This window comes from Coregonus clupeaformis, chromosome 27 (genome assembly GCF_020615455.1).
Source record: "Coregonus clupeaformis isolate EN_2021a chromosome 27, ASM2061545v1, whole genome shotgun sequence".
NCBI classification, from domain to species: Eukaryota; Metazoa; Chordata; class Actinopteri; order Salmoniformes; family Salmonidae; genus Coregonus; species Coregonus clupeaformis.
In genome coordinates this window covers 24,437,813-24,464,206 of record NC_059218.1, presented here as the reverse complement: position 1 = coordinate 24,464,206, position 26,394 = coordinate 24,437,813, and the positions used below count along the sequence as shown (strand labels likewise).

The window sequence follows — 26,394 nt, the reverse complement described above, 5'->3', positions numbered from 1 at the left end:
CTGTCTCAAATTTAATGAGAGTGCTCTGGGTGACACTGTCCCAAATCATATAAAGATATCAAAAGATTAAAGAAGCCAGTGTCAAATAAGATAGCGTCTAGAAGAACACACACACTCAAAGGGGAATTTATTTGTCAAGAGTTTTAATAATTTACTAAAAAAAGAGTGTAAAAGTCACAGATCTCTTCTCCAAGATCGATCTGTCTCATATTCAAAGTGATGGCAGATGTAACAAATTTGCAAACTTTTCCTCTTTTGTACTTTAGTGTACATTTATTGGCATTACACCCTTGGCTGTATTTGAATGAGACTTCATATGCATATATTTATATTTGAAAAAGCCAGCGCCAAAAAATACTTTATAGGAATCACTTAATATAAAGTAAATCAAACCAGCATGAAATGTACAGCTTTGAGAAATTCCAAAAACACAGCTGAAAAGTTTATACAAACATGCTAGGAATTGTACAAATAGCAGGGCTGTTTGAGTGGAGGAGCTCAAGAAATAGGCTTTTCTGATGGTTTGCTTGACATCATTTGGGACCACCACTGAAGTAAAGCATATTAGTTAAATATACAACACCCAAGTAATTCTCAAATACATAACATTGAAGTCTATTATCTATTTCAAGTTTATTTCGCTGGAGAAGAGAGACACTTTATAAATATATCTTTGCAGTATTAAGAACCTTAACTTAAACTGATTCAATAAAAAGGCTAAAAGTCAATATTTCAATAATTGAAAAAGTTTAAAAGTATAGAACTAAAATGCATTGTCTTTAATAAAAGATGTATACTGTATTTGCCTCTTCAAAAAGAAAGTTATGTATAAACCCCCACCACCATCATATGTGGCTGTTTTAGAGAGGTAATATATATATATATATATATACATATATATATATATACATATATATATATATATACATATATATATATTTGAATTTATATGCATTATATACTATATATAAATATGGCATTTTAACAATTTTTGTTACAATTTCCTTTAAAAGGACAATTTCCATTTCCGACCCAAAGGCGATTGATATTAAATTTGGAAAGGGCCTTGATAATTTTTTTGTCTTCAAAATGTAGTTTTAAATATTAAAAATAAGTCTAAATTCTTTGCAAATGTCAGTTTTACACTATAAACAAGAACCTCTGTTCATTATTTGTCAAATAGTATTCAGTGTTCATATCTACAGCAATACAATTGAAACTTCCAAACGTAAGGTAAAAGAGCCATTATCAAATGCTTTGCCCTCATAGGAAATTGTCGTGTTCTTCACCCTCTTATGAATGTTGGTATGAATTCCATTACTAAACTTTGAGCCATTACAACCACAGTTCTTTACAAATGTGTCAAATTGAAGGTAGGAAGCTGCTGTTTTGCTGTGGTCAGTTGGTTCCCTGGTTGTGCAGTGGGGGGCAGATACAGGATCCTTATGCATGTGACTCCCAGGCTCCCATCCTACATCAGGCTTTTATAGCTCCCGGGGTATCACTGTCATGGCTGGTAAGGGAGATGGTCCAAGTCTTCATGCAGGACAATACTGTAGGTCACATAGTCCACCCTTTAACATGTTTCCTCCATGGCTTCAAAAATCTTCAGTCTCACAGGAACAGGGTGAAAAGTCCTCCTGTACAACAATGCTGATCTGATAATGACAAGTGTAACACTGAAATGTCCTATTATGACAATAAAAAGGGCATAGTTGGATATCTCCATCTTCTCTCTCAGGCTGTATGTGCCTTTTCAAAGTACAATGGTTGTTGGCACATCACCACATCTTACAAGAAACGTTTTCTAAAGGTAAGAATTGCACTAGGCTGGTCTCACGGCTGACCAAACTGTTCATGTTCAAAAGTCTGTACTGTACATAGGCATTTGGTTGTTTTCCCAACCAAGGACCATCTGTTGTCCTCCTGCCACCATTTTGGCCATCAATCCACTGAAATATGGCCACAATTCGATCACAGATCGCATGACAACACCAGGTGTAAAAGGGGTACATAAGTCTCGTTCTATGTGTCCATCCAGGGAAAGAAATAAAACAGACCTCTAACGCTCTCTGGTGTCCAAACAGAGGCATTGCAGGCAGGCACACATGACCTTAGAGGCCATGGATTGTACAATAGTCAGTTTCCTCAGCCGTCCATTAGTAAGTCCCATTGCTAAAGCATGTTGAGGACGGCATTGTACATCTGTGTGAGCACGGCTAGGTGGACAGGCAGGCAGGAGCGGCGGTCCTGGGTGGCAGGGTTACACGTCAGCCACGAGAGGGCGTTGTACTGCTCCAACACAAACCTACAATAGGACGCAAGACATGAGGACCAGGGTTTGGGGTTAGAGTAGAGAACACATAACGTGAACATACATCATAGTAGATGAAGTGTTGTCCTCTACAGCCTACAAATGATGCAGGCATACAGCTACTACTTCACCACAGAGGACAAGTCAGTGACAACGACAACCTATGTATCGGAGTGAGAGAAGAGGAGATGTTAGGTTGTTATACAGTAGGAGAAGGTAGGATGGGATGGGCAGTGGGTAAAGGGCATACAGCAGAGACCTACTAACCTGAGCACGTCAGAGGTGGTCTTGGAGTCCAGAGGGTGAGCCGTCCTCTTAGTCGTCTTGTCTGAGCTCGTCTGGTTGGGCTCATCTGATTGGGCTGTGGCGATGGAGATGTGGTGGTGTAGGGATGCCTGGAGGGGGAAAACACAGGGTAAGTGGCTGAACACACACAGATGTACAAACACACACAAAAGAATGAACGCACACGCACGCACAGACATACACCCCCCCCCCATCCCCACGAGCGCAAACAAAATCAACGAGTACATGGATCCCTTACCTTGAGGAAGAGTGGACACTGGTTCTGAGCCTGAGGGCAGGAGGCCCAGAACCAGTGAGGCAGGCTGTCGGCCTGGGCAGTGGAGACGTAGTATCCCAGGGCTAGAGGCTGCTGCTTCAGCTCCTCTGGAGGGTTCTCCCTGGACAGAAGCCTCTCTCCCTGACTCTGGAGGAGCACATGGGATAGAAGGAACATTAATACTGGGGGCAACATGGCTGCCAAAGACCAGACCACACAGCTGCTCTATTTTCGACTATCACAGATGCCTGTGCACTGAACATTACTGAAGTACACCATAGGATTTTAGTTATGGACCATAGCGCCACACCATAACACAGGCATAAACTATTCAATCTGTATCACTGAAGCGTTACAGATTCCGCGATAGAAATGTTAAGGTAATTTCCGATTGAGGCGACATACAGTTGAAGTCGGAAGTTGACATACACCTTAGCCAAATACATTTAAACTCAGTTTTTCACAATTCCTGACATTTAATCCAAGTAAAAATTCCCTGTCTTAGGTCAGTTAGGATCACCACTTTATTTTAAGAATGTGAAATGTCATAATAATAGTAGAGAGAATGATTTATATAAGCTTTTATTTGTTTCATCACATTCCCAGTGGGTCAGACGTTTACATACACTGAATTAGTATTTGGTAGCATTGCCTTTAAATTGTTTAACTTGGGTCAAACGTTTCGGGTAGCCTTCCACAAGCTTCCCACAATAAGTTGGTTGGATTTTGGCCCATTCCTCCTGACAGAGCTGGTGTAACTGAGTCAGGTTTGTAGGCCTCCTTGCTCGCACACGCTTTTTCAGTTCTGCCCACACATTTTCTATAGGATTGAGGTCAGGGCTTTATGATGGTCACTCCAATACCTTGACTGTTGTCCTTAAGCCATTTTGTCACAACTTTGGAAGTATGCTTGGGTTCATTGTCCATTTGGAAGACCCATTTGCGACCAAGCTTTAACTTCCTGACTGATGTCTTGAGATGTTGCTTCAATATGTCCACATAATTTTCCTTCCTCATGATGCCATCTATTTTGTGAAGTGCACAAGTCCCTCCTGCAGCAAAGCACCCCCACAGCGCGATGCTGCCACCCCCGTGCTTCACGGTTGGGATGGTGTTCTTCGGCTTGCAAGCCACCCCCTTTTCCCTCCAAACATAACTATTGTCATTATGGCCAAACAGTTGTATTTTTGTTTCATCAGACCAGAGGACATTTCTCCAAAAAGTACGATCTTTGTCGCCATGTGCAGTTGCAAACCGTAGTCTGGCTTTTTTATGGCGGTTTTGGAGCAGTGGCTTCTTCCTTGCTGAGCGGCCTTTCAGGTTATGTCGATATAGGACTTTTCTTTACTGTGGATATAGATACTTTTGTACCTGTTTCCTCCAGCATCTTCACAAGGTCCTTTGCTGTTGTTCTGGGATTGATTTAGCATTTTCCGCACCAAAGTACGTTCATCTCTAGGAGACAGAACGTGTCTCCTTCCTGAGCGGTATGATGGCTGTGTGGTCCCATGGTGTTTATACTTGGGTACTATTGTTTGTACAGATGAATGTGGTACCTTCAGGCGTTTGGAAATTGCTCCCAAGGATGAACCAGACTTGTGGAGGTCTACAATTTCTTTTCTGAGGTCTTGGCTGATTTCTTTTGATTTTCCCATGATGTCAAGCAAAGAGGCACTGAGTTTGAAGGTAGGCCTTGAAATACATCCACAGGTACACCTCCAATTGACTCAAATGATGTCAATTAGCCTATCAGAATCTTCTAAAGCCATGACATCATTTTCCTGGAATTTTCCAAGCTGTTTAAAGGCACAGTCAACTTAGTGTATGTAAACTTCTGACCCACTGGAATTGTGATACAGTGAATTATAAGTGAAATAATCTGTCTGTAAACAATTGTTGGAAAAATTGCTTGTGTCATGTACAAAGTAGATGTCCTAACCAACTTGCCAAAACTATAGTTTGTTAACAATACATTTGTGGAGTGGTTGAAAAACAAGTTTTAATGACTCCAACCTAAGTGTATGTAAACTTCCGACTTCAACTGTATGCAGCGTTTACCGTGAATGCAATCTCTTCTAAAGCGGGAACATTGCCTTAAAATTTCAATCACACTCTAAAGCTGAATTTCCACGATACGGATTAAATTGGGCCCTCATTGTTATTTTAAAGCAGGATTCTAGAACATTCCAATGTCCTAAAGGACATATGGCCACCAACAGTATCAGGAAAAGTTCTGCATAATTCACATGAATCGAGTCACAGCCTGGTTCCTAAACTCACCCTGTTATGCTGGAAGTGTGAGCTTCCCCCCATGCCAGAGGGGGAGCCAGGGGAGGGTACAGGGGAGGTGTTGGGGGAGGGGTGAAGGTTGAGAATGTCATGTCCTATGTCATTCTCCAGCTCGTCAGGGAAAGGCAGGTCGAACATGTCGTCTGGAGACAAACACAGCAGATAGTTAGTTATCTAGTCAGCCACAGATGTACACACGTAACTTCAGATGTCATACACAAGAGGTGTAGACTACACAGTGTAGTCCACTGTATCTTCTTCTAAAACCATTACAGCAGTGACAGTTCCAAAGGGAGCATGCAAACAATCCTTAGACAATTGCGCACTCTGGTGGGGAAATGTGTGAACTGCACATAATATTAAATCCAGCAACAGCAACTGTAAGACACTGAGTACACAAAAGCTAGTTACTGATATTAAACCTTGCGATTTCCAGCTCAAGTAAATATTTTTTAGATATGTTATTGTCTCTAACATCTTGGTTGTATTGAATAACCTTGCATCTAAAAACACTCTGCATTGTGCTACAGTATGACAGTCCCAGTTAGGGAGTACATGGTGCTAACATGGAGGTCTAATGTGGAGCCCTTACCAGCGTTGTCCTCTGTGGGGTAGGAGCTGGCGGCCAGCTGGGTGGTGGCGGAGGTGGGGAATACCAAGATGTGGGTACAGGAAGCATCCTGAGGGGTGTTCAGCTGGGACGTCTGCAGGTTGAGGGCAGTGCTGCGACCAAACACCGAGCCCATTGTAACCGCATCTGCACACACACACACACACACGCAAACAAACAACTTATTATCAATATGTTATGTAAGGTTGTATTGTGATTTACCTCAATAGAGCTTGCTGTGTGCTGGCAATGAAATCATTTGAGTGTGCTAAAGTTTGTATTGCTGTGCACAATGTGTTACAGTGCAGAGTGTCTGTACTGTAAAATCCACTTGGCCTAACCTTGGCTCAAAGTACTGCAATCTCCACTATGTCTGCATTACTGTGTGCTGTGAAGTGAGTGTGGCAGCTCAAAATGCTCCCTCAATGTGTGGCAGCTCAATGTGTACCCTGAGTGCAGTAATATGTCTATTCCTAGGTGTCGTCCAGAGTTTACCCTCCACCCATTACTACTGCCATCTCTATTAAGATTGTATCCCTCTGCACTGTACTATGCATTGGGGTTAAACATACTATTACACTGTTCACCTTTGGGTCATAACATCCTGGTGTATCTGCAACCCCAGGGCTCCTAGAGTGAGCTTCTAAAACATATATTAATTATGTCTATTAGATTATTAGATCTGGAAGGTACATTAAACACATCATCCATGGGCCGGCCCAGCGGTGCTGATGCTGCTGCTGCAGTTGCTAACCTGGCATCACCACGATGGAGCCCTGGGGCTCCATGGCAACCAGGCAGGCGCTGAGGATGGAGGGGGAGTCTGCGGAGGAGATGCCGCACATACGACACGCTTCCTTCAGCTGGCGACTGATGGAGTGGAGGGAGTGCTCCCCCAGGAGAACGCTCCAGTCTGGAGGGAGGGAGGGAGGGATGGGAGAGGGGGGAGAGGGGAGGAGAGAGGGGGAGAGTTAGGTCAATACAGTGAATGGTTCTACAGTCCACTGTCATCTCCTCTGGATCAACTGAAATACTGTGGCTGAAAATCTAGAGATTTGAAAAATCAGTGCTAAACTTGTAACAATATCACCAGCTTCAGCTTAATTTAAACGTTGTCATGATCCACCTTGGAGATTTCTACACCAAACGGCAAGGACAATGAGACAGATTTAGGGATTCTATACTGTACTATGCCGAACTCACCTTTCAGTTCCCCGTGTCCTAGTCTGCCCAGCCGACCAATCACGATCCTCCATGGCAGCGAGGTCATCTGGATGATGCCGACACACCAGTCCCATAACTTCTGCAGCCCCATCTTCCTGGCCGAGACCTTGGGCCGCCGCGCTCTGAAGAGGAGCAGGGAGAGACAAGAAGAACGCTTGGTAATGTCTATATAGCATCATGAACTGTATTAATACAACAACCAAATAGGTGCATGCTATTCTCCTGCAGATTGCGAAATGCTACAATAGTGTATTACTTTACTCAATATAATATAGCCTAGCCTACTATGAAGACATAATGAAGGATAAAATGCAAAAAATCCCAGCCTATGTTTGACATTAGCTACAACTAGCACATTATCATCAACACCTCAATTGTGGTCCTCTGTAGCTCAATTGGTAGAGCATGGCGCCTGTAACGCCAGGGTAGTGGGTTCGATCCCCGGGACCACCCATACGTAAAAATGTATGCACACATGACTGTAAGTCGCTTTGGATAAAAGCATCTGCTAAATGGCATATTATATTATATTATAACACCTCTCCATAGGTATCCTACACTCTCCCAGGCCCTGAGTAACTGAGTGACTGACTGATTGACTGTACCTGTTGGGCACGTCGATGTTGATGATGCAGGTCTCCAGTAGCTCTCCCTGTTGGTCGGTGCAGGAGACCAGGATCCAGCGCTGGTCGTGGGACAGGCAGTAGCCCACAAACAGCACGTTGTACCTGGGAGGGATCTCTGCCCACACCTCCCCTGGCTCCGGCTGCTTGGCACGGGTAGGACCCAGGATGTACAGGGGAGAGTAGCCCAGTAGAGGGCTGGGGTGCTGGGGAGGGGACAGGGGGAGTGAGAGAGAGTGAGAGAGTGAGAGAGAGAGAGAGCGAGAGGGGGAGAGGGAGAGGGAGAGGAAGAGAGTGGGATTGTCAGACAGTTGAAGCGTTTATTTACAAGTTAACCCAATGAGTCCCACCGTAACACCACCGCGTTTTGGATTTCTAACCCCTTCTAAACATTGTGTGTTTGATAACAACCATTAGTCTGTGTGATTACCGGGGGCTGAGCTAGAGTTGTGTTTGTGAAACAAGGGCGGATCCTGAAGGGGGGTCGCGTGTTTTATACTAAATCTGTAGAGTCCGAATGGTTTGAGCTACAAACTATTAAAAGCTATCTATGAAAAAAGCTGAGACTCCCATGAACATGCAACATTTTTGCTCTATGATGTCCACAAGCTACACAAGAGTCGTTAGAAGGTAAGGGGTTCTTATACATAGACGATCATAGGAAATCCCAGGACATAGTGTCTATAATACTGTAATAAGCTCAAGTAGTTCCTGTCACAAACTCCACACAGTTGTCACTGACTAGTTGGATATTCATTTCCCAGTGAGCAAACAATTTATGTACTTACAGCATTGATATAAATCCATTTTTATCAGGTTTTTGCTTTGGCGGACCTTAATTATTTTATTGACATTTGTCAATAAAACTCATGAATGCAAGTGTTTATGTCAAATTGTTTTGTGTTCTACTTGTAGCCCTGGTTGTCCTGGAAATAAAATAATAAACCACTTCACTGTGAGGCTAAATACAGTGGGGGAAAAAAGTATTTAGTCAGCCACCAATTGTGCAAGTTCTCCCACTTAAAAAGATGAGAGAGGCCTGTAATGTTCATCATAGGTACACGTCAACTATGACAGACAAATTGAGAATTTTTTTTCCAGAAAATCACATTGTAGGATTTTTAATGAATTGATTTGCAAATTATGGTGGAAAATAAGTATTTGGTCACATACAAACAAGCAAGATTTCTGGCTCTCACAGACCTGTAACTTCTTCTTTAAGATGCTCCTCTGTCCTCCACTCGTTACCTGTATTAATGGCACCTGTTTGAACTTGTTATCAGTATAAAAGACACCTGTCCACAACCTCAAACAGTCACACTCCAAACTCCACTATGGCCAAGACCAAAGAGCTGTCAAAGGACACCAGAAACAAAATTGTAGACCTGCACCAGGCTGGGAAGACTGAATCTGCAATAGGTAAGCAGCTTGGTTTGAAGAAATCAACTGTGGAAGCAATTATTAGGAAATGGAAGACATACAAGACCACTGATCATCTCCCTCGATCTGGGGCTCCACGCAAGATCTCACCCCGTGGGGTCAAAATGATCACAAGAACGGTGAGCAAAAATCCCAGAACCACACGGGGGGACCTAGTGAATGACCTGCAGAGAGCTGGGACCAAAGTAACAAAGCCTACCATCAGTAACACACTACGCCGCCAGGGACTCAAATCCTGCAGTGCCAGACGTGTCCCCCTGCTTAAGCCAGTACATGTCCAGGCCCGTCTGAAGTTTGCTAGAGTGCATTTGGATGATCCAGAAGAGGATTGGGAGAATGTCATATGGTCAGATGAAACCAAAATAGAACTTTTTGGTAAAAACTCAACTCGTCGTGTTTGGAGGACAAAGAATGCTGAGTTGCATCCAAAGAACACCATACCTACTGTGACGCATGGGGGTGGAAACATCATGCTTTGGGGCTGTTTTTCTGCAAAGGGACCAGGACGACTGATCCGTGTAAAGGAAAGAATGAATGGGGCCATGTATCGTGAGATTTTGAGTGAAAACCTCCTTCCATCAGCAAGGGCATTGAAGATGAAACGTGGCTGGGTCTTTCAGCATGACAATGATCCCAAACACACCGCCCGGGCAATGAAGGAGTGGCTTCGTAAGAAGCATTTCAAGGTCCTGGAGTGGCCTAGCCAGTCTCCAGATCTCAACCCCATAGAAAATCTTTGGAGGGAGTTGAAAGTCCGTGTTGCCCAGTGACAGCCCCAAAACATCACTGCTCTAGAGGAGATCTGCATGGAGGAATGGGCCAAAATACCAGCAACAGTGTGTGAAAACCTTGTGAAGACTTACAGAAAACGTTTGACCTGTGTCATTGCCAACAAAGGGTATATAACAAAGTATTGAGAAACTTTTGTTATTGACCAAATACTTATTTTCCACCATAATTTGCAAATAAATTCATTAAAAATCCTACAATGTGATTTTCTGGAGGAAAAAAATCTCATTTTGTCTGTCATAGTTGACGTGTACCTATGATGAAAATTACAGGCCTCTCTCATCTTTTTAAGTGGGAGAACTTGCACAATTGGTGGCTGACTAAATACTTTTTTTCCCCACTGTATAAGGGCTGGACATGCAGATAAATGAAGGTCAGATAAATGAAAAGCCTATTTTTGCTGGGGTCTCGGGAGCGATAGGGTTAAAAATAGATGAGAGATGTGTAGATAAATGGGTAGGCACTTATGTGTCTGAGTGAGTGTGTTTGAAGCCTGGGTCTGAGTTTGAATGGGTGTACATGTCAATAAATGTGTGTTTGTCCAAGCCTTACCTCTGGGCTCTTGAGCACAGATTCTAGGGTGGAGGCGGGGCCGAAACCGGTCAGAGACTTGATGTGTGTCTGTGTGGGTAGGAGGCGTCTGCACTGGGAGTAGGTTGAGAAGGCCAGGGAGCGCAGGTGCTGCAGGTACAGAGGGCTCTCACCACTGGCTGGCTGGAGCAGGTACTGACATGGCACCACCTGGACAACACATAGGGAATGAATGAACACTCTGGTATGAGAGCAGATTGATCTGGGGAGATATTCATTACTGTTGGCCGTGATAGGACACGTCAGACAATGTCTGTTTTGGCACCCTTTTCCGTATAGAGTACACGCCATTTGACCAGAGGGCCCTGGTCAAGAGGAGTGCACTATATAGGGATTAGGGTGCTACCCACAGTCTCTCATCTATATAATCATTAATATTCAACCATACAGAAGCTATAGAGAGTACAATTAAGTATTTGATCCTACCTGTAAGACCAGAGCTGGTCTTATGCTCTCCGGCAATGTCTGTAGCATCTCTGTGTAGCAACGCAGCAGCCCTAGTAACCACACACTGCCCCCCTCCACCTCCTCTCCCTCCTCCTCCTCTCCACCTCCTCCTCCGCCATCCCTCGCTCCACCTGAGCACAGGAAGGGGTCCACCACATAGATCACGATGGCCGGGGGGTGGGCGTGGCTATCGGCCGAATCCGCCAGCGTGGGGATGCCGATTCGCTCCCGTTCCGCCAAACTGGTAAAGGGGGCGGAGACATGATTAATATCCCAATATCATGATAACATAGAATACTGAATAATAACATAGTCATTTGTATTCATTAGGGATCCCCAAACATATTAAAGCACTTACATTACATATAAAACAAAATATTAAACACTACATCATATGACATTATTACACCACTACCTATCTACAATACAAAATGTTTAATACCACCATACAACAATATCACAATGTGTGCGTATGCATGTGTCTATACCCTTGTGTGTGTCTCTTCACAATCCCCGTTGTTCCATAAAGTGTATTTTTACCGTTTTTTAAAATCTGATTCTACTGCTTACATCAGTTACCTGATGTGGAATATAGTTCCATGTAGTCATGGCTCTATGTAGTACTGTGCGCCTCCCATAGTCTGTTCTGGACTTGGGGACTATGAAGAGACCTCTGGTGGCATGTCTTGTGGGCTATGCATGGGTTTCCGAGCTGTGTGATAGTAGTTTAAACAGACAGCTCGGTACATTCAGCTTGTCTACACCTCTTACAAAAACAAGCAGTGATTGCTTGAAAAAAGCAAGGGGCCTAGACAGCTGCCCTGGGGAATTCCTGATTCTACCTGGATTCAGTTTGAGAGGCATCCATTAAAGAACACCCTCTGTGTTCTGTTATACAAGTAACTCTTTATCCACATTATAGCAGGGGGTGTAAAACCATAACACATATATTTTTCCAGCAGCAGACTATGATCGATAATGTCAAAAGCCGCACTGAAGTCTAACAAAACAGCCCCCACAATCTTTGTATCAATAGCAATATACAGTGGGGAGAACAAGTATTTGATACACTGCCGATTTTGCAGGTTTTCCTACTTACAAAGCATGTAGAGGTCTGTAATTTTTATCATAGGTACACTTCAACTGTGAGAGACGGAATCTAAAACAAAAATCCAGAAAATCACATTCATTAATTTGGATTTTATTGCATGACATAAGTATTTGATCACCTACCAACCAGTAAGAATTCCGGCTCTCACAGACCTGTTAGTTTTTCTTTAAGAAGCCCTCCTGTTCTCCACTCATTACCTGTATTAACTGCACCTGTTTGAACTCATTACCTGTATAAAAGACACCTGTCCACGCACTCAATCAAACAGACTCCAACCTCTCCACAATGGCCAAGACCAGAGAGCTGTGTAAGGACATCAGGGATAAAATTGTAGACCTGCACAAGGCTGGGATGGGCTACAGGACAATAGGCAAGCAGCTTGGTGAGAAGGCAACAACTGTTGGCGCAATTATTAGAAAATGGAAGAAGTTCAAGATGACGGTCAATCACCCTCGGTCTGGGGCTCCATGCAAGATCTCACCTCGTGGGGCATCAATGATCATGAGGAAGGTGAGGGATGAGCCCAGAACTACACGGCAGGACCTGGTCAATGACCTGAAGAGAGCTGGGACCACAGTCTCAAAGAAAACCATTAGTAACACACTACGCCGTCATGGATTAAAATCCTGCAGCGCACGCAAGGTCCCGCTGCTCAAGCCAGCGCATGTCCAGGCCCGTCTGAAGTTTGCCAATGACCATCTGGATGATCCAGAGGAGGAATGGGAGAAGGTCATGTGGTCTGATGAGATAAAAATATAGCTTTTTGGTCTAAACTCCACTCGCCGTGTTTGGAGGAAGAAGAAGGATGAGTACAACCCCAAGAACACCATTCCAACCGTGAAGCATGGAGGTGGAAACATCATTCTTTGGGGATGCTTTTCTGCAAAGGGGACAGGATGACTGCACCGTATTGAGGGGAGGATGGATGGGGCCATGTATCGCGAGATCTTGGCCAACAACCTCCTTCCCTTAGTAAGAGCATTGAAGATGGGTCGTGGCTGGGTCTTCCAGCATGACAACGACCCGAAACACACAGCCAGGGCAACTAAGGAGTGGCTCCGTAAGAAGCATCTCAAGGTCCTGGAGTGGCCCAGCCAGTCTCCAGACCTGAACCCAATAGAAAATCTTTGGAGGGAGCTGAAAGTCCGTATTGCCCAGCGACAGCCCCGAAACCTGAAGGATCTGGAGAAGGTCTGTATGGAGGAGTGGGCCAAAATCCCTGCTGCAGTGTGTGCAAACCTGGTCAAGACCTACAGGAAACGTATGATCTCTGTAATTGCAAACAAAGGTTTCTGTACCAAATATTAAGTTCTGCTTTTCTGATGTATCAAATACTTATGTCATGTAATAAAATGCAAATTAATTACTTAAAAATCATACAATGTGATTTTCTGGATTTTTGTTTTAGATTCCGTCTCTCACAGTTGAAGTGTACCTATGATAAAAATTACAGACCTCTACATGCTTTGTAAGTAGGAAAACCTGCAAAATCGGCAGTGTATCAAATACTTGTTATCCCCACTGTAGAAGCATATATGCCCTAGCATAAATCTTCACCTCTCAGGGGTCTCTGCTGGCTGGCTAGGTGGGAGTGGTGGTAGTGTGGCGTTGGGGGTACTCTTGGCCTCAGCGGCCCCTCCTTGGGTAATCTCTGCTGGGCCTGGTTGGCATGAGGCTGCTGCCGTGGGGGTGGGGGTGCGGGTGCTTCCTGAGCTAGGGGCTGCTGGGGGGGTCGCTGGCTCTCCCTCAGCAGGGACCCCGGGGCCAGAGGGGGGCTGGCTGGAGGAGGGGGCAGGCTGGGCTGAAGAGGGCGTAGGGGCTAAGTGAGGCTGATGCTTGGGGGGTATAAACAGGCTGCTGTCCAAAGATAGGGCAGACAACTGTGGACCTGGGTAGAGGAAAACATAGAGGAGAAGTTAGAGTTGAAATGCATTGAGTAGTTAGTGTAATACCAATTTATACAATATATGACCAAAAGTATGTCATGGACATTAATATGGAGTTGGTCCCCCCTTTGCTGCTATAACAGCCTCCACTCTTCTGGGAAGGCTTCCCACTAGATATTGGAACATTGCTGCGGGGACTTGCTTCCATTCAGCCACAAGAGCATTAGTGAGGTCGGGCACTGATGTTGGGCGATTAGGCCTGGCTCGCAGTCGGCGTTCCAATTCATCCCAAAGGTGTTCGATTAGGTTGAGGTCAGGTCTCTGTGCCGGCCAGTCAAGTTCTTCCACACCAATCTCGACAAACCATTTCTGTATGGACCTCGCTTTGTGCATGGAGGCATTGTCATGCTAAAACAGGAAAGGGCCTCCCCCAAACTGTTGCCACAAAGTTGGAAGCACAGAATTGTCTAGAATGTCATTGTATGCTGTAGCGTTAAGATTTCCCTTCACTGGAACTAAGGGGCCTAGCCCGAACCATGAAAAACTGCCTCAGACCATTATTCCTCCTCCACCAAACTTTACAGTTGGCACTATGCATTCGGTCAGGTAGCATTCTCCTGGCATCTGCCAAACCCAGATTCGTCCGTCGGACTGCCAGATGGTGAAGCATGACCGGGACAGCTCTAGCAGGGCAGAAATTTGACGAACTGACTTGTTGGAAAGGTGGCATCCTATGACGGTGCCACGTTGAAAATCACTGAGCTCTTCAGTAAGGCCATTCTACTGCCAATGTTTGTCTATGGAGATTGCATGGCTGTGTGTCCACATACTTTTGTATATATAGTGTATCTATAGAGAGTTAGGTCTACATCACATAAACATCACAAGGGGAGGGTTAATAAGTAGCATAAATGATAGAATAGAATAGAATAAAATAGAATGCACTCATAAAGCTCAGTTTCTCACCTAGATGCTTTCTGCAGGCTCGGGCGTAGAGTTGAAGTTTTCTGAGGTTGTCGATGTGTTGCGGTCCAGCCCAGGGCCCTGTGAACCACTGGCCTACCTGCTCCTCCTCCTGCCTCTCCTTCTCTTTCTCCTTCTCTGTTTCTGTCTCTGTGTCCACTGCCCCCACACGCACCAGGCCATCTTTGGACACCTTGGCCAGGGGTCTGTGTTTCCCCAACCGGCATGTCTGAAAATGGACACAGGTAGGGGTCAAGGGCTATAGATCACATACACAGTATTTCACCTTGTTTTCATACGTCTTCACACATTCATACATCTATTGGTAATAATGGTATATTCTGAAAGAAACAACAAGTAAGAATTTACTGGACTAGAGTGTTGTGATACAGTAGATGACAGGACCTACCTCGTAGACAGCGCTGAGCTCCTGGAAGAAGACTTGTGCCCCGGCCAGCAGGGTGTCAGAGTTGGGACAGAGCACCAGGAAGGCCACGTCTCTCTGTCCCCCGTACGGTTCCAACAGCAGCTTCTCCCAGAAGGGCAGCGCCAGGGGCGACAGCGCCAGGAAGTTACGGTCGTAGTAGTCGTAATAGCCCAACAACAGGGTGGGAATAGGCAGAGGCTCTGGCGACTCCTCAGACCCTGGTCAGAAGAAAGATGATGCATGTGAGACAATGTAATGCATTATGGGATGCTTGACTGGACTAGTTAAAGGAGGTGAGGTCTAATTGATAAATGGTCTTATTCGATTACATTTCTCATGTTATCCTTGTACTGGCAATCTCAATATAATACAGTACCTACTACTACATTGACATAAGAGCATGATCCAGTCACCAACAGTTTACATTTACATTTACATTTTAGTCATTTAGCAGACGCTCTTATCCAGTTCACATGGCTGCTAAAATACAGTGCAAACCAAATCAAATATCTTTGTACTGACAATATTGATAATATAATGTAGGGCCTACTCTGTCAGGCATACTCCTAAACTCCTAATCTTAAATTCGCATCTCACATCACATGCTGAAATCCAGACGAAAGTCAGGCGCAAAGTCATCCACAGTTAATGTGGCTGCTAAAATACACTACAAAGCAAATCACTAGAGACATCAAATGAACAGTGTCCCTGGTGGCTTACCGTAGGAGCCTCGTCCAGCCATCTTGTGGAACTGTTGCCATGTGAGCGGTCCCTGTACGTGCTGGATGTTCTCCCAGGTCCGGCCCATCCGTTTCTTCTGGATGGCGTCCTGGAGGTAGGGCTGCAGGGACAGCAGCATACGCACCACGTCCTGGGATGCCAGCATACTGATGTCCAGCACTGGGGAGAGACAAGGAGACACACACACACACACACACACGAGAACACACACACATACACACACAAGAACACACACGCACACAAATGCATACATTACATAAATATACGTCATACACATTGAACGTCACATCACACAACAGTCCGAAACTAACAAAGAGAAACATGGATTTGAACTTTGAGTGAATGGATTGATCTTGTTTGTTTTTCCATTATAATAAAAAAAGCCATTTGTCTCTATAATTTTCTGTAATCAGTTCACCACAGATAGACATCACCACTGTCATCCTCCTACTACTACACTCTTAGAAAAAAGGGTTCCAAAAGGGTTCTTCGGCTGTCCCCATAGGGTAACCCTTTTTGGTTTCAGGTAGAACCCTTTTGGGTTCCATGTAGAACCCTCTGTGGTTCTACATGGAACCAAAAAGGGTTCTACCTGGAACCAAAAAGGGTTCTTCAAACGGTTCTCTTATGGGGACAGCTGAAAGAACCATTTAAGGTTCTAGGTAGCACATTTTTTCTAAAAGTGTATCATCCTTTGGCATCCTTTTATTATCCCAGCCAGATCACTCCTCCTTACTATTGGTGTGAGGCCAGGAGTGTAGAGCGCTGCTCCTCACAACAGCCGGATCTACTTTCCCTCCGGCGGGGTTATCCACATACTGCTGCCCCTGTACCAGCGCGTTGTAACACTCCACACACGTATCACTGCCATCCACCCACTGCTTGTCAGACATCCAGCTCTGGAGCAGGGCTCCCTGGCGGCCGTTGCAGGAGCAGGAAGGAGGGAGGTGCATGGAGGCCAGGGAGGAGATGGGCTGGGAGCACTGCTGCTGGAGGAGCACCATGACAGAGGAAGGGGCAGGGGAGGAGTCCTGGGGGCGCTTGGCCCGGGGGTCTCCCATGGGTGGGTCTCTGCGGCACAGCGCCAGTCTCCTCTCGGCCGCCTGGCCCACCTCCGAGCCCCTACCAAAGATGTCCAGCTCGTCCTCCAGGAAGAGGCCTGTGCCGTGGGCCAGCCGACGGTTGACGATGGCGCTGAAGCCGCACATGCAGCGGTACTGGTCCTCGAGCGTGGAGTCGGGGATGTACACACCCACGTCGGCGCCCTTCACATTCATGTTGCAGGCGCAGATGCAGCAGCTGTCGAAGTTGCGGTCTTTGAAGACGTTGAGGACCGAGTCAGAGAGGAGCAGGGCGGCGTACAGGCTGTGGGCCTCGGGTATTGGGGGGCCGGACGTATGGGGCTCAGCTACGGAGCTCATAGGCAGGCTGGTGGAGGGCGTGGAGGCAGGGGAGCTCAGCTCTGTCCCGGTGCCCTCCTGCTTCACCGAGCCCTGCCCGCTGGCCGTGCCTATGCCCCTGGGGGTGCGGGGGGTACGAGGGGTGTGGACAGAGAAGCGGGGGGTGGCAGGGGAGGGCGAGGGGAGGATGCCACCGGTGGTGCCCATGGACAGGGCGCTGGCACTCATCTGGGCATACTCCTGGTCCCCAACACTGGGGACGTTGCTGGAGGACACACACACAAAGGAATTGGTAATCAGACAGACCAAAATCCCCAAACCTTCAAATTATACTGTACATAAAAACTCCTCCATAACAGTTTATTGATAGCTGTAAATTCAGCATGGTAACGTTTAATGAATATTTTAATAGAACCAGCCCTGGTACAGTACTTACACATATCCATCTTTGATGAAGGAGGCGTGATGAGAGGGCGGCAGGGAGGAGTAGTGCTCCATCTTGGGCAGCAGGGCCCAGGAGGGCCGGTAGTAACACTGGTCAGGCACCTTGAGGGGGGGCAGACACTGGCTGGGGAGGGTCCGCAGCGGAGCAAACATGGAGCAGCCCATCTGTGGCTGGACGGAGGGGACACGGTACACAAATGAGAAGTCCTGAAGAGGGGGATGGGGAAGGAGAGCTCATTGCAAATGTGTTCCCACAGTAACAGGTCACAATGAGAGACAATTAGCACTTAATTAACACCGTCATAAGTTCAAACAGGCTTTGTGAGATTTTAGGTGTATTGAGAGGTTCAGGTATTTGGTTCCACATACCAGTAAGTCCCCTGGCAGGCCAGGCCAGCAGGTACAGTATAAACATGCTACAGCAACATCAGACAAGATCAAACCAGGCAGTAAGGTTTACATTAACACTGGTAGGCTGCATAGTGCCCTGTAGCTACTTTATTTTAAAGGCCCAATGCAGATGTTTTTATATAAATTTAAAATAATTTCTGGGTAACCTTTAAGTACCTTACTGTAATAGATTGCCATTAAAATTGGCAAAAATAATTTTTTTGCAAATAACTTTTTCTCTAGCAAGAATTTTGATGGGACTGTCTGGGAGTGGTCTAAGTGGTGAGACAAAACTGTAAATGAGATGTTATTTGCGGAGAGGTTTGGAACTCTCTTTGTTATTGGTCAATTAACCAATTTACCGCATGGTGATGTCACCATGGAAAGCCAAAACTCCCGCCCATGCAAACCTGCTGATTAGAAGGTCCTGTGTAGATTATATTTTCAACCAGCAACTATAAGGAAATAACACTGGTAAAATAAATCACACTTTTACAGCGTTCGTTTCATCAGCTGTTGTACAATATGATTTAAAACGCAGGAAAAACTGAATTTTGACTGCACTGGGCCTTTAAGCCTTTTCACCATTCTATCATTAATCATATTACCACTAACCATATCAACCAATTTGACAACATCAATAGATTACATGGTGTCACTTTTCATGGGACTCATCTCACTTTACAAAGTCAAACATATTATTTTGAACATGGTAAAGTCAAACGTAATTGTCTATAATCTACAGTAGGTTTTCTGCACATACTACAGACTTAATCATGTCCATTCCCATTGCTTCTGTGATGCCTCACCTTGATGTCCTCAGGTTTGGGACTGGCCATGCCCTCTTCCACCTCCATCCGGTACTCCTGGAGCTGGGTGGAGGACAGGGGGCCCAGGGGGTGGTCGGAGCCCCCCGAGGGGGCCGGGGGCTCTTGGCTGGGGGTGTCGCGGTATGTCATGATGGGGGAGAAGGCCGGGTGCTGCTCCAGGGACGGGGGTGTGGGGAACATCCGCTGGAGGTCTGCTACTGCTGAATGGAGAGAGAGCGGGATGGGGGGAGGAGATGAGGGGTGGAGAGAAATAGAGGAGAGAGAGAGAGAGAGAGAGAGAGAGAGAGAGAGAGAGAGAGAGAGAGAGAGAGACGGACAGCAAGAGATGAGAGAGACATAGACAGTGATGATGTGATAGAAGGAGTAGAAAAAACAGATACTTTTTCCCAGGTCACGCTAAATTCAGCTAAGATAACATGCATAAGATAACAAACAAACTGCTGAACATGTGTACATGTAAAGCTGGACTCACTTGAAGGATAGGGCACAGCCACCCTCCCCTCCCTCCGATCTTCACTTCCTGATACCAGGACCCTGGCTGTGTGCTGGTTGGGGCAAGCAGTCTATGAATTATTATACAACACAGATGTAAGTAGCCTTGGATAAAAGTGTTTGCTGAATGAGATATATTATGTATCATTGTGATGTTGAGTGTATTACATTTGTGTGAAGCGGGAATGAAAATGGAACAGATTTTAGACATCCAGTAATTCTTAGAATGTGTCCCACCCCAAGTTCCTCCTCATCCTCGTCGAAGATGTTCTCCAGGTCTGAGATGAGGACCACCAGATCAGTCTCCCTGGTTAGAGAAGGGTTTTGGGCTTTGGCCGCCGCATCGTCGTCCTGTGGTGAGTCATCATCTAGAAACGCACAAACAAGACCCTCAAACACAATGCTCAGAACACACCCTATGATCAATGTTTTGGGAAAAAATTTCAATTTAGAATAGAATTTGTATATGGTGTCAACATTCAATTCCTCACCAGCTTTGGGAGCAGAGCTAAAGATTGACATGGCGTCTTTCCCATCAGGCAGTGCACCGTTGCTGATCTCCTCTCCCTGGAAGACAGACACACTGTATTTAGTTTCTTCGCCCCTTCTAGCTTGGGTGTCAAGCAACAAATGTAACTTTCACTGGTAACAAGAGCCATACTTTGGGGCCTCTTTTGCTGGGGTCTCGGCCCTGGCCCTTCAGTCTCTTGGAGGTGGGGAAGCTGTACTCAATGTCTCCCTCCTTGAAGTCGTAGGGGTCGTCCCCAGGGTCCCCCAGCCCCTCCACCCCAGGCTGCTGCAGGACACCCAGGGTCTGGATGTGTTCCCTCACACACTCCTCAGAGATCTTGAAGCGCTTCTGTGTCTGCATGAATAGTCTGGAGGGAGCAGGGAAATGAGAAAGGAAACTTAGAGTGATCAAGTATGTGTCTTTGAATTAGTCATTAATGCACTGATCGCTCTCTCTCTCTCTCTCTCTCACCTCTTCAGTGCAACTCCCTCAGTGGCCTGCGTCTCTGTCTTTACTTCCACTCTGTCACTGGGGAGCTCTGGAGGCCTGAACTCAGCCTTATCAGCCCTGGGAGTCCTAAAGCCCCTCCACCAGCCTGCCCCAGCCTCCCTGGGCCCCAGAGGGGCTGCATACAGAGCCGTCTCACTGGGCTCCATCACCCCCATCCCTGACGCCCCATCCGGACAGGGGGCCATGCCCAGAGAGGCGTCCAGTACCTCGGGGTCCTGTCCCACCCGTGGATGGGGGCTGAGCGTGGGGGGTAATGGGGAGACAGGGGAGTGGAGCAGGGACTCTGGAGCTTTCCTGCCAGTGGAGAGGGGCTTGGTGTACTTGCAGCTGGGCATGGGATCCAGGGGAGGGTCCAGGGCGACTAGGCCGAGCTGGGACCCTCCAGATGAGTCTTGTTCCAGGCAGGCCTCCTGGCCCACAGAGAGGCGGTGGTGGAAGGGGGTCATGGCGGCGGCTCTCTTCGGCTGTTTGTCGGCTTTCTCAGGCTTGTCCATGGCCTTGTGCTTGGGCAGGGAGGGAGGGGGGAGGGCTGGGCCAGAGGAGGGGGTGATGTTGGCACCAGAAGGAGGGTTGGCAGAGGAGGTGTTGGTCTGCTGCTGCTGTTTCTGCTGCTTTAACCTTCAGGAAGAGAAACAAGGTCAGATGGCAGACAGAACTGGTGTGGCAGGTGAGGATGCTGTTTTTAAAACGTTCCATATATTGTACACGTTCAACTTGTGCCAACTTATCTGAATCATATAAAAAATACCAACATTCAAAAGACCAACATTCAATACAAATAAATATATTTTCACCATGTTCACATTATTTCTACACAATCTATTTCAATATGCTTAACATAAGTAGCAACAGGCTTTCGGTTATAAGCAGTGAAATGCCTAAAAATGAAGCCCAGATGTCTAGCTGGCTGGTGCCATGCTGCAGTGCTAAACGGCTGGGGCACTACCCCCTGATGCCAACCCCTGTGCCAACCTGGAGCAGCTGCAGGGTGCCCTCTCCTCTGGGTCGGTGAAGTCCCAGGTGGTCACCCCATTTGGCGCCTCCTTCTTTGGCGTCACGCTATTGGGCACACTGCATCTATGGGCACACAGAGAGGTGTGAGGGCGCCAGTCGTGTCACTGCACATCAACAATAACAATGCCACAGCAGATGCCAGGAGATAAATAGTGCTGTGTCTGGATCTGTGCCCCTGCTTAGCCAGCAGCCACTCTGGACACTCACTTGTGTTGCAGTTGGTTGAGATAACACTCCTTCCATGCCTGATGCACCACCTGATTGGTCAGTTTCTTCTCAGAATGCTTTGGGCTGTGGTTGGTGACCCCCATGGCACTCTCCTGGGCAGGGAGGACGCTGGACACTGTTGTCACAAAGCCACTGTCCGCTGAAATAAACAACAGATGACATCATTCACTGGAGTTTGCTTCCTTTGGCAAGGCTGTGGGTGGATGTTTTAAAAGTGCATGGCAGGAGACACTTTACTAGGACTCTTGAGCTATTGAAAAATTGCAATAAGACACTCAAGATTTAGTCTGCAGCTATAGCGGTGTTTGTTTGTTTGCTTGTATCAGCTGTTTTATCTCCTAATTTGTAAGACTTTCATCAAGCAGACTTAATTAAACGTGGATTAGGACGCTGACGATTCAGTTTCAGTGAGTTACAAACCAATCTCATTTGTCTGTAGTCTTACATCTTCAGCAAAATATCTGTATGTTCAGCCCAATTCTCAAAGACTTTGTTCTAGATGAGGACTCCATAATACACAAAGCAATCAATATAGTAACTTCTCTGTGTGTTATTTCATATGAAGTGTATGGATTGAGTGATAGGGACAATTATATGGATTGTATTGCATTTAGAGTTGAGTTATGGATTGCAGTATTGAGTTGTTTTGTTGTTGAGTTAATAGTGCTGATGCAGAGATTGTGTTATTCATTTTGGGAATGCAATTATTTAGGGTGAAGTTCTGGAGTTTGGTGGTGACATGGTGTATGTGTGTTTGATTATGTACTCTATGTTTATTTAAGCGCAAATGTGTATGCACTTGAGCATGTGTGTACAGTGTGTGTGAGCACCTGCGTGTCAGTGTGTGTGTGTGTGTGTGTGTGTGTGTGTGTGTGTGTGTGTGTGTGTTTCAGTACCTGAGCAGGGCTGTTCAGGTGAGGTGGGGGGGGTGAGGGGGATGCTGCAGTGGGAGGGGTCTCTGCTGGCCCCCTGGGCTCCTGGTGCAGGTGGGGGCTCCTCCACAGGCAGGTCGCCTTGGGCAACCAGCACAAAGGCTGCTGGATAGATCATCCTCACACCACCTAGAAGAAGATGAAAGAGTTTAGTTTAAACCCCTCCAAACACTCACACCTATACGTCACACACTTCTCCTATAGCCTATACACCCAGGGCTGCAGTGCATTAGCTTATCCTTGCATGGCCTACAGTTGCTTGGCTGGTGCTGGGGCTTAGGGAGGTCCGATTTCAAGCAGTCCTAATCAATGATGAGGGGTTAGGCAGCCAGTCAATGGGCTGATTAGACCGTGCTGTGTGTCTGTCACTCCCTGGAGCTTCACTGAAGTATCCTCTCCTCTTCTCCCCTGTCTTCTCTTCTACTTTCATTTTCTCTCCTCCAGTCTTTCCTCCTCTCCTCCAGTCTTTCCTCCTCTCCTCTAGTCTTTCCTCCTCTCCTCTAGTCCTTCCTCACCTCCTCTTCTCTAGTCTTTACTCCTTACCTCAATGCACCCTGAGAGACAACACTAGTCCCTTAAGAACTCTGAATCCACCACTTATTAACCACCTCCAGTATTATTTATCCTCAAACAGACAATGACTAATCGAAGCTGAGACTAAAATTGCTGTTGTTTCCTGTTGTTCCCTCTTTTGGTCTGATAATGATAATATATTTCAGTAACACAATAGCAATACACTTGACCAATAGCTTATTCTTACCGATAGCATATTGTTCATATACATTGTATATATAAACAGTAAAGTGTGTCCATTCAGTTACATGCAAAGGTGGCAAGAGTTTTTTGAGCGTCACCGTACTTACCTACGATGACCTCGACGGCCACATGGCTGTGTGGGTCATATGGTCGGTCAGTGCCCTCCCTCTCGGCGCCCATGCCCCCCGTGCCTGCGCCCCCTGTGCCCCCTTCTCTGTGGCGCTGCAGCACCATGGGGTAGAAGTAGCTCCACTCCTCCATCAGTTTTCTTACAGCTGGGTCACTCATCTTATAGGCTTGGCCCGTCAGGGAGCCCGCCAGACCGTACGGACTCAAGATCACTACAGAGGTAACGGTTAGAGGGACGGACAGACAGACAGAGAGTCAGGTAGATGGACATACAGATGTGAGGACAGACACATAGATAGGTAGATAGACAGAACAGAGAGACAGACTGACAGACAGACAGACAGACAGACAGACAGACAGACAGACAGACAGACAGACAGACAGACAGACAGACAGACAGACAGACAGACAGACAGACAGACAGACAGACAGACAGACAGACAGACAGACAGACAGACAGACAGACAGAGAGGACTACAGAGGCGCAATATATCAGAAAGGACCATTGTCATGTTCAGTTTCAGAGATTTGATTACACATAGTTATGACAGTGATGCTCAGGCTAAAACAGAGGCGGGTAAAGACATCCAGTGGTCGGTGGGCTCCTATGTCTCTCTGGCCTCCCTGAGTGTCTCACCTTGTACGGGGGCTGAGGAGATCTGGGCCAGGTAGGTGTGGTCGTCAGTGATGTGGTAGGCAGGCTGATGCTGGGCAACTTCTACGCTGGTGCACACATTACTCTCCCCATGCAGGAAGAAGGTGAAGGAGCACGACAGGTGCTCACTGTAGAGACAGAGACCACACAGAGACAACATCAGTCATAGGCCTACAGCAAAGAGACTCTGGAGGGTAGCCAGCTCGGAGCTGTCAAGTACAATCAAGTAACATGGCAAAGTTGTTGGCCAGAGATCTTTGGGGTTAAAGCGTAGTGAACAGATTTCAACATTTCTGGCAATACTTTCCAATATGTTGCTGTTATAGCATGTAGTTACTTGATAACTAGGGTAACTGAAATACACAGAAACTACAAATTAGTCAAATGTGACTTACAGATTTCTACATACAGTAGGTAAGAAAAAAACTGTATAATTTGTCTTTTAAAAACCTTGGCTTTTCATAAAAGCATATAGGCTTATCATTAATCTTCCAACATATAGGTCCTTATTGTGGGGATAAATCCTAATTTCCCTATGATTGATTATAGTAATCTTTATGTATGGCCTCTACTCTTTACTATGCTTCCTGGGTGCAGTTTATCACGGTGGTCTTTCCTTTATCACACATGTGTAATAGCTAACCCATTACTGCGATCTACTGTATATCTGAGGGTGGGCTGGACATCATTAACCACGAGATTGATCCATTAATGTACATTTTTTATCTATAAACCCCATCGCCTGGCTAGCCATATTTATACATCAGCAGACAATAAACCCAGCATGTAACCTCCATGTGATTACCCCGCTGCCAGTGCCTATGCAATATCTCTGTACCCAGAGGAAACTGGCCTATGTTAGTGCCGTAATGGATCATCAATTCAATACAGTGTCCAATACCAAAGCCACACACAGGCTATTTTGGAATAGAATTAAGGACAATATCTCGGGGAGCCAAAAGGTATTGTATCTTGTTACAGTAATGTTATTCACTGTTGATGTGACCTGAAGATGGCGCTGAGCGATTGGGGAGAGAGGCCAGTTTCTCTCCTATATAAACATTCGTCACGCTCACCAAGAAAAACATAGCGTCATAACAGCAGGCGGTTCCAGTACTGCTATCCAGACTCACACACACTGAGGCACACACACACACCACACACACACACACTTCCTGATGTTCCCATTGCTGCATCAGGCCAAGAAACTCACACTGGCCTCTCTTCTATAGTAATACACCTCCCATCTCAATCATTTAGATCTCTACAGCAGATGAGGCTGAAAAAATATATTTTCAATGTCTCTCCCCCTCCACCCCCTCACTTAATGCCATATAAAGAGCTATTTAAACCGTGAGGGGCACCTTCGGGGGACAGTCTGTAGTCAACATTTACATTTTACATTTTAGTCATTTAGCAGACGCTCTTATCCAGAGCGACTTATAGTTAGTGAATACATATTTTTTTAATACTGCCCCCCCGTGGGAATCGAACCCACAACCCTGGCGTTGCAAACGCCATGCTCTATCAACTGAGCTACATCCCTGCCGGCCATTCCCTCCCCTACCCTGGACGACACTGGGCCAATTGTGCGCCGCCCATGAGTCTCCCGGTCGCGGCCGGCTGCGACAGAGCCTGGATGTCAAGAGTTCAGTCCAGCCCGCCAACAACACACACACACACACACACACAGCACACACACACTGAAAAACACACACACACACACACACACACACACACACACACACACACACACACACACAGCCCAATTGGGCCCAACCTTGGGCCTACTGTATGAAAAGCATGCTTTGTTGTCTGATGCTGCCTCCCTATGGTGACTGTGCATCACTGACCAGTGTGAACCCATCCATATGAGTGGGCAACAGCTCACAGGCGTTTGGGATACAGTCCTGTACAACATAATGCAGTATGGGTACAATACTTATCCTACTGTAGGGAACAGTATAATGTAAGAATGACAGTAAGAATGTTTGGAGGGTTTGCTAAACTTCTTCTAAATTGTCAGCTCTAGTTTTCAGATTTCTATTTGCTAGGAGGCCAAATGAAAAATACTTAAGACAAAATA

General features: G+C 46.2%; 1 protein-coding gene across 4 annotated transcripts in view; it reads right to left on the bottom strand.

Moving 5' to 3' along the window:
• Positions 1-126: 126 nt before the first annotated feature.
• Positions 127-26,394, bottom strand: part of LOC121542209 (mediator of RNA polymerase II transcription subunit 13-like) — a 126,074-nt gene continuing 99,806 nt past the window's right edge. The window contains exons 5-31 of one of the 4 annotated variants that reach the window (XM_045208087.1): positions 24,291-24,436; positions 23,632-23,865; positions 22,733-22,897; positions 21,816-21,975; positions 21,567-21,671; positions 20,556-21,212; positions 20,235-20,451; positions 20,065-20,140; positions 19,811-19,941; positions 19,554-19,644; positions 19,061-19,281; positions 17,854-18,068; positions 16,754-17,682; positions 15,997-16,176; positions 15,259-15,494; positions 14,853-15,078; positions 13,558-13,888; positions 10,869-11,130; positions 10,404-10,592; positions 7,605-7,828; positions 6,979-7,121; positions 6,530-6,688; positions 5,758-5,922; positions 5,157-5,308; positions 2,859-3,023; positions 2,582-2,709; positions 127-2,308 (exon numbers count right to left, since the gene is read on the bottom strand). In XM_045208087.1, the coding sequence (XP_045064022.1) occupies positions 2,176-2,308; positions 2,582-2,709; positions 2,859-3,023; positions 5,157-5,308; positions 5,758-5,922; positions 6,530-6,688; positions 6,979-7,121; positions 7,605-7,828; positions 10,404-10,592; positions 10,869-11,130; positions 13,558-13,888; positions 14,853-15,078; positions 15,259-15,494; positions 15,997-16,176; positions 16,754-17,682; positions 17,854-18,068; positions 19,061-19,281; positions 19,554-19,644; positions 19,811-19,941; positions 20,065-20,140; positions 20,235-20,451; positions 20,556-21,212; positions 21,567-21,671; positions 21,816-21,975; positions 22,733-22,897; positions 23,632-23,865; positions 24,291-24,436 (6,040 nt within the window). In that variant the 3' untranslated portion in view covers positions 127-2,175. The remainder of the gene's footprint in view (positions 2,309-2,581; positions 2,710-2,858; positions 3,024-5,156; positions 5,309-5,757; positions 5,923-6,529; positions 6,689-6,978; positions 7,122-7,604; positions 7,829-10,403; positions 10,593-10,868; positions 11,131-13,557; positions 13,889-14,852; positions 15,079-15,258; positions 15,495-15,996; positions 16,177-16,753; positions 17,683-17,853; positions 18,069-19,060; positions 19,282-19,553; positions 19,645-19,810; positions 19,942-20,064; positions 20,141-20,234; positions 20,452-20,555; positions 21,213-21,566; positions 21,672-21,815; positions 21,976-22,732; positions 22,898-23,631; positions 23,866-24,290; positions 24,437-26,394) is intronic. The other 3 variants (XM_045208088.1, XM_045208089.1, XM_045208090.1) reach the window with 3 other exon arrangements.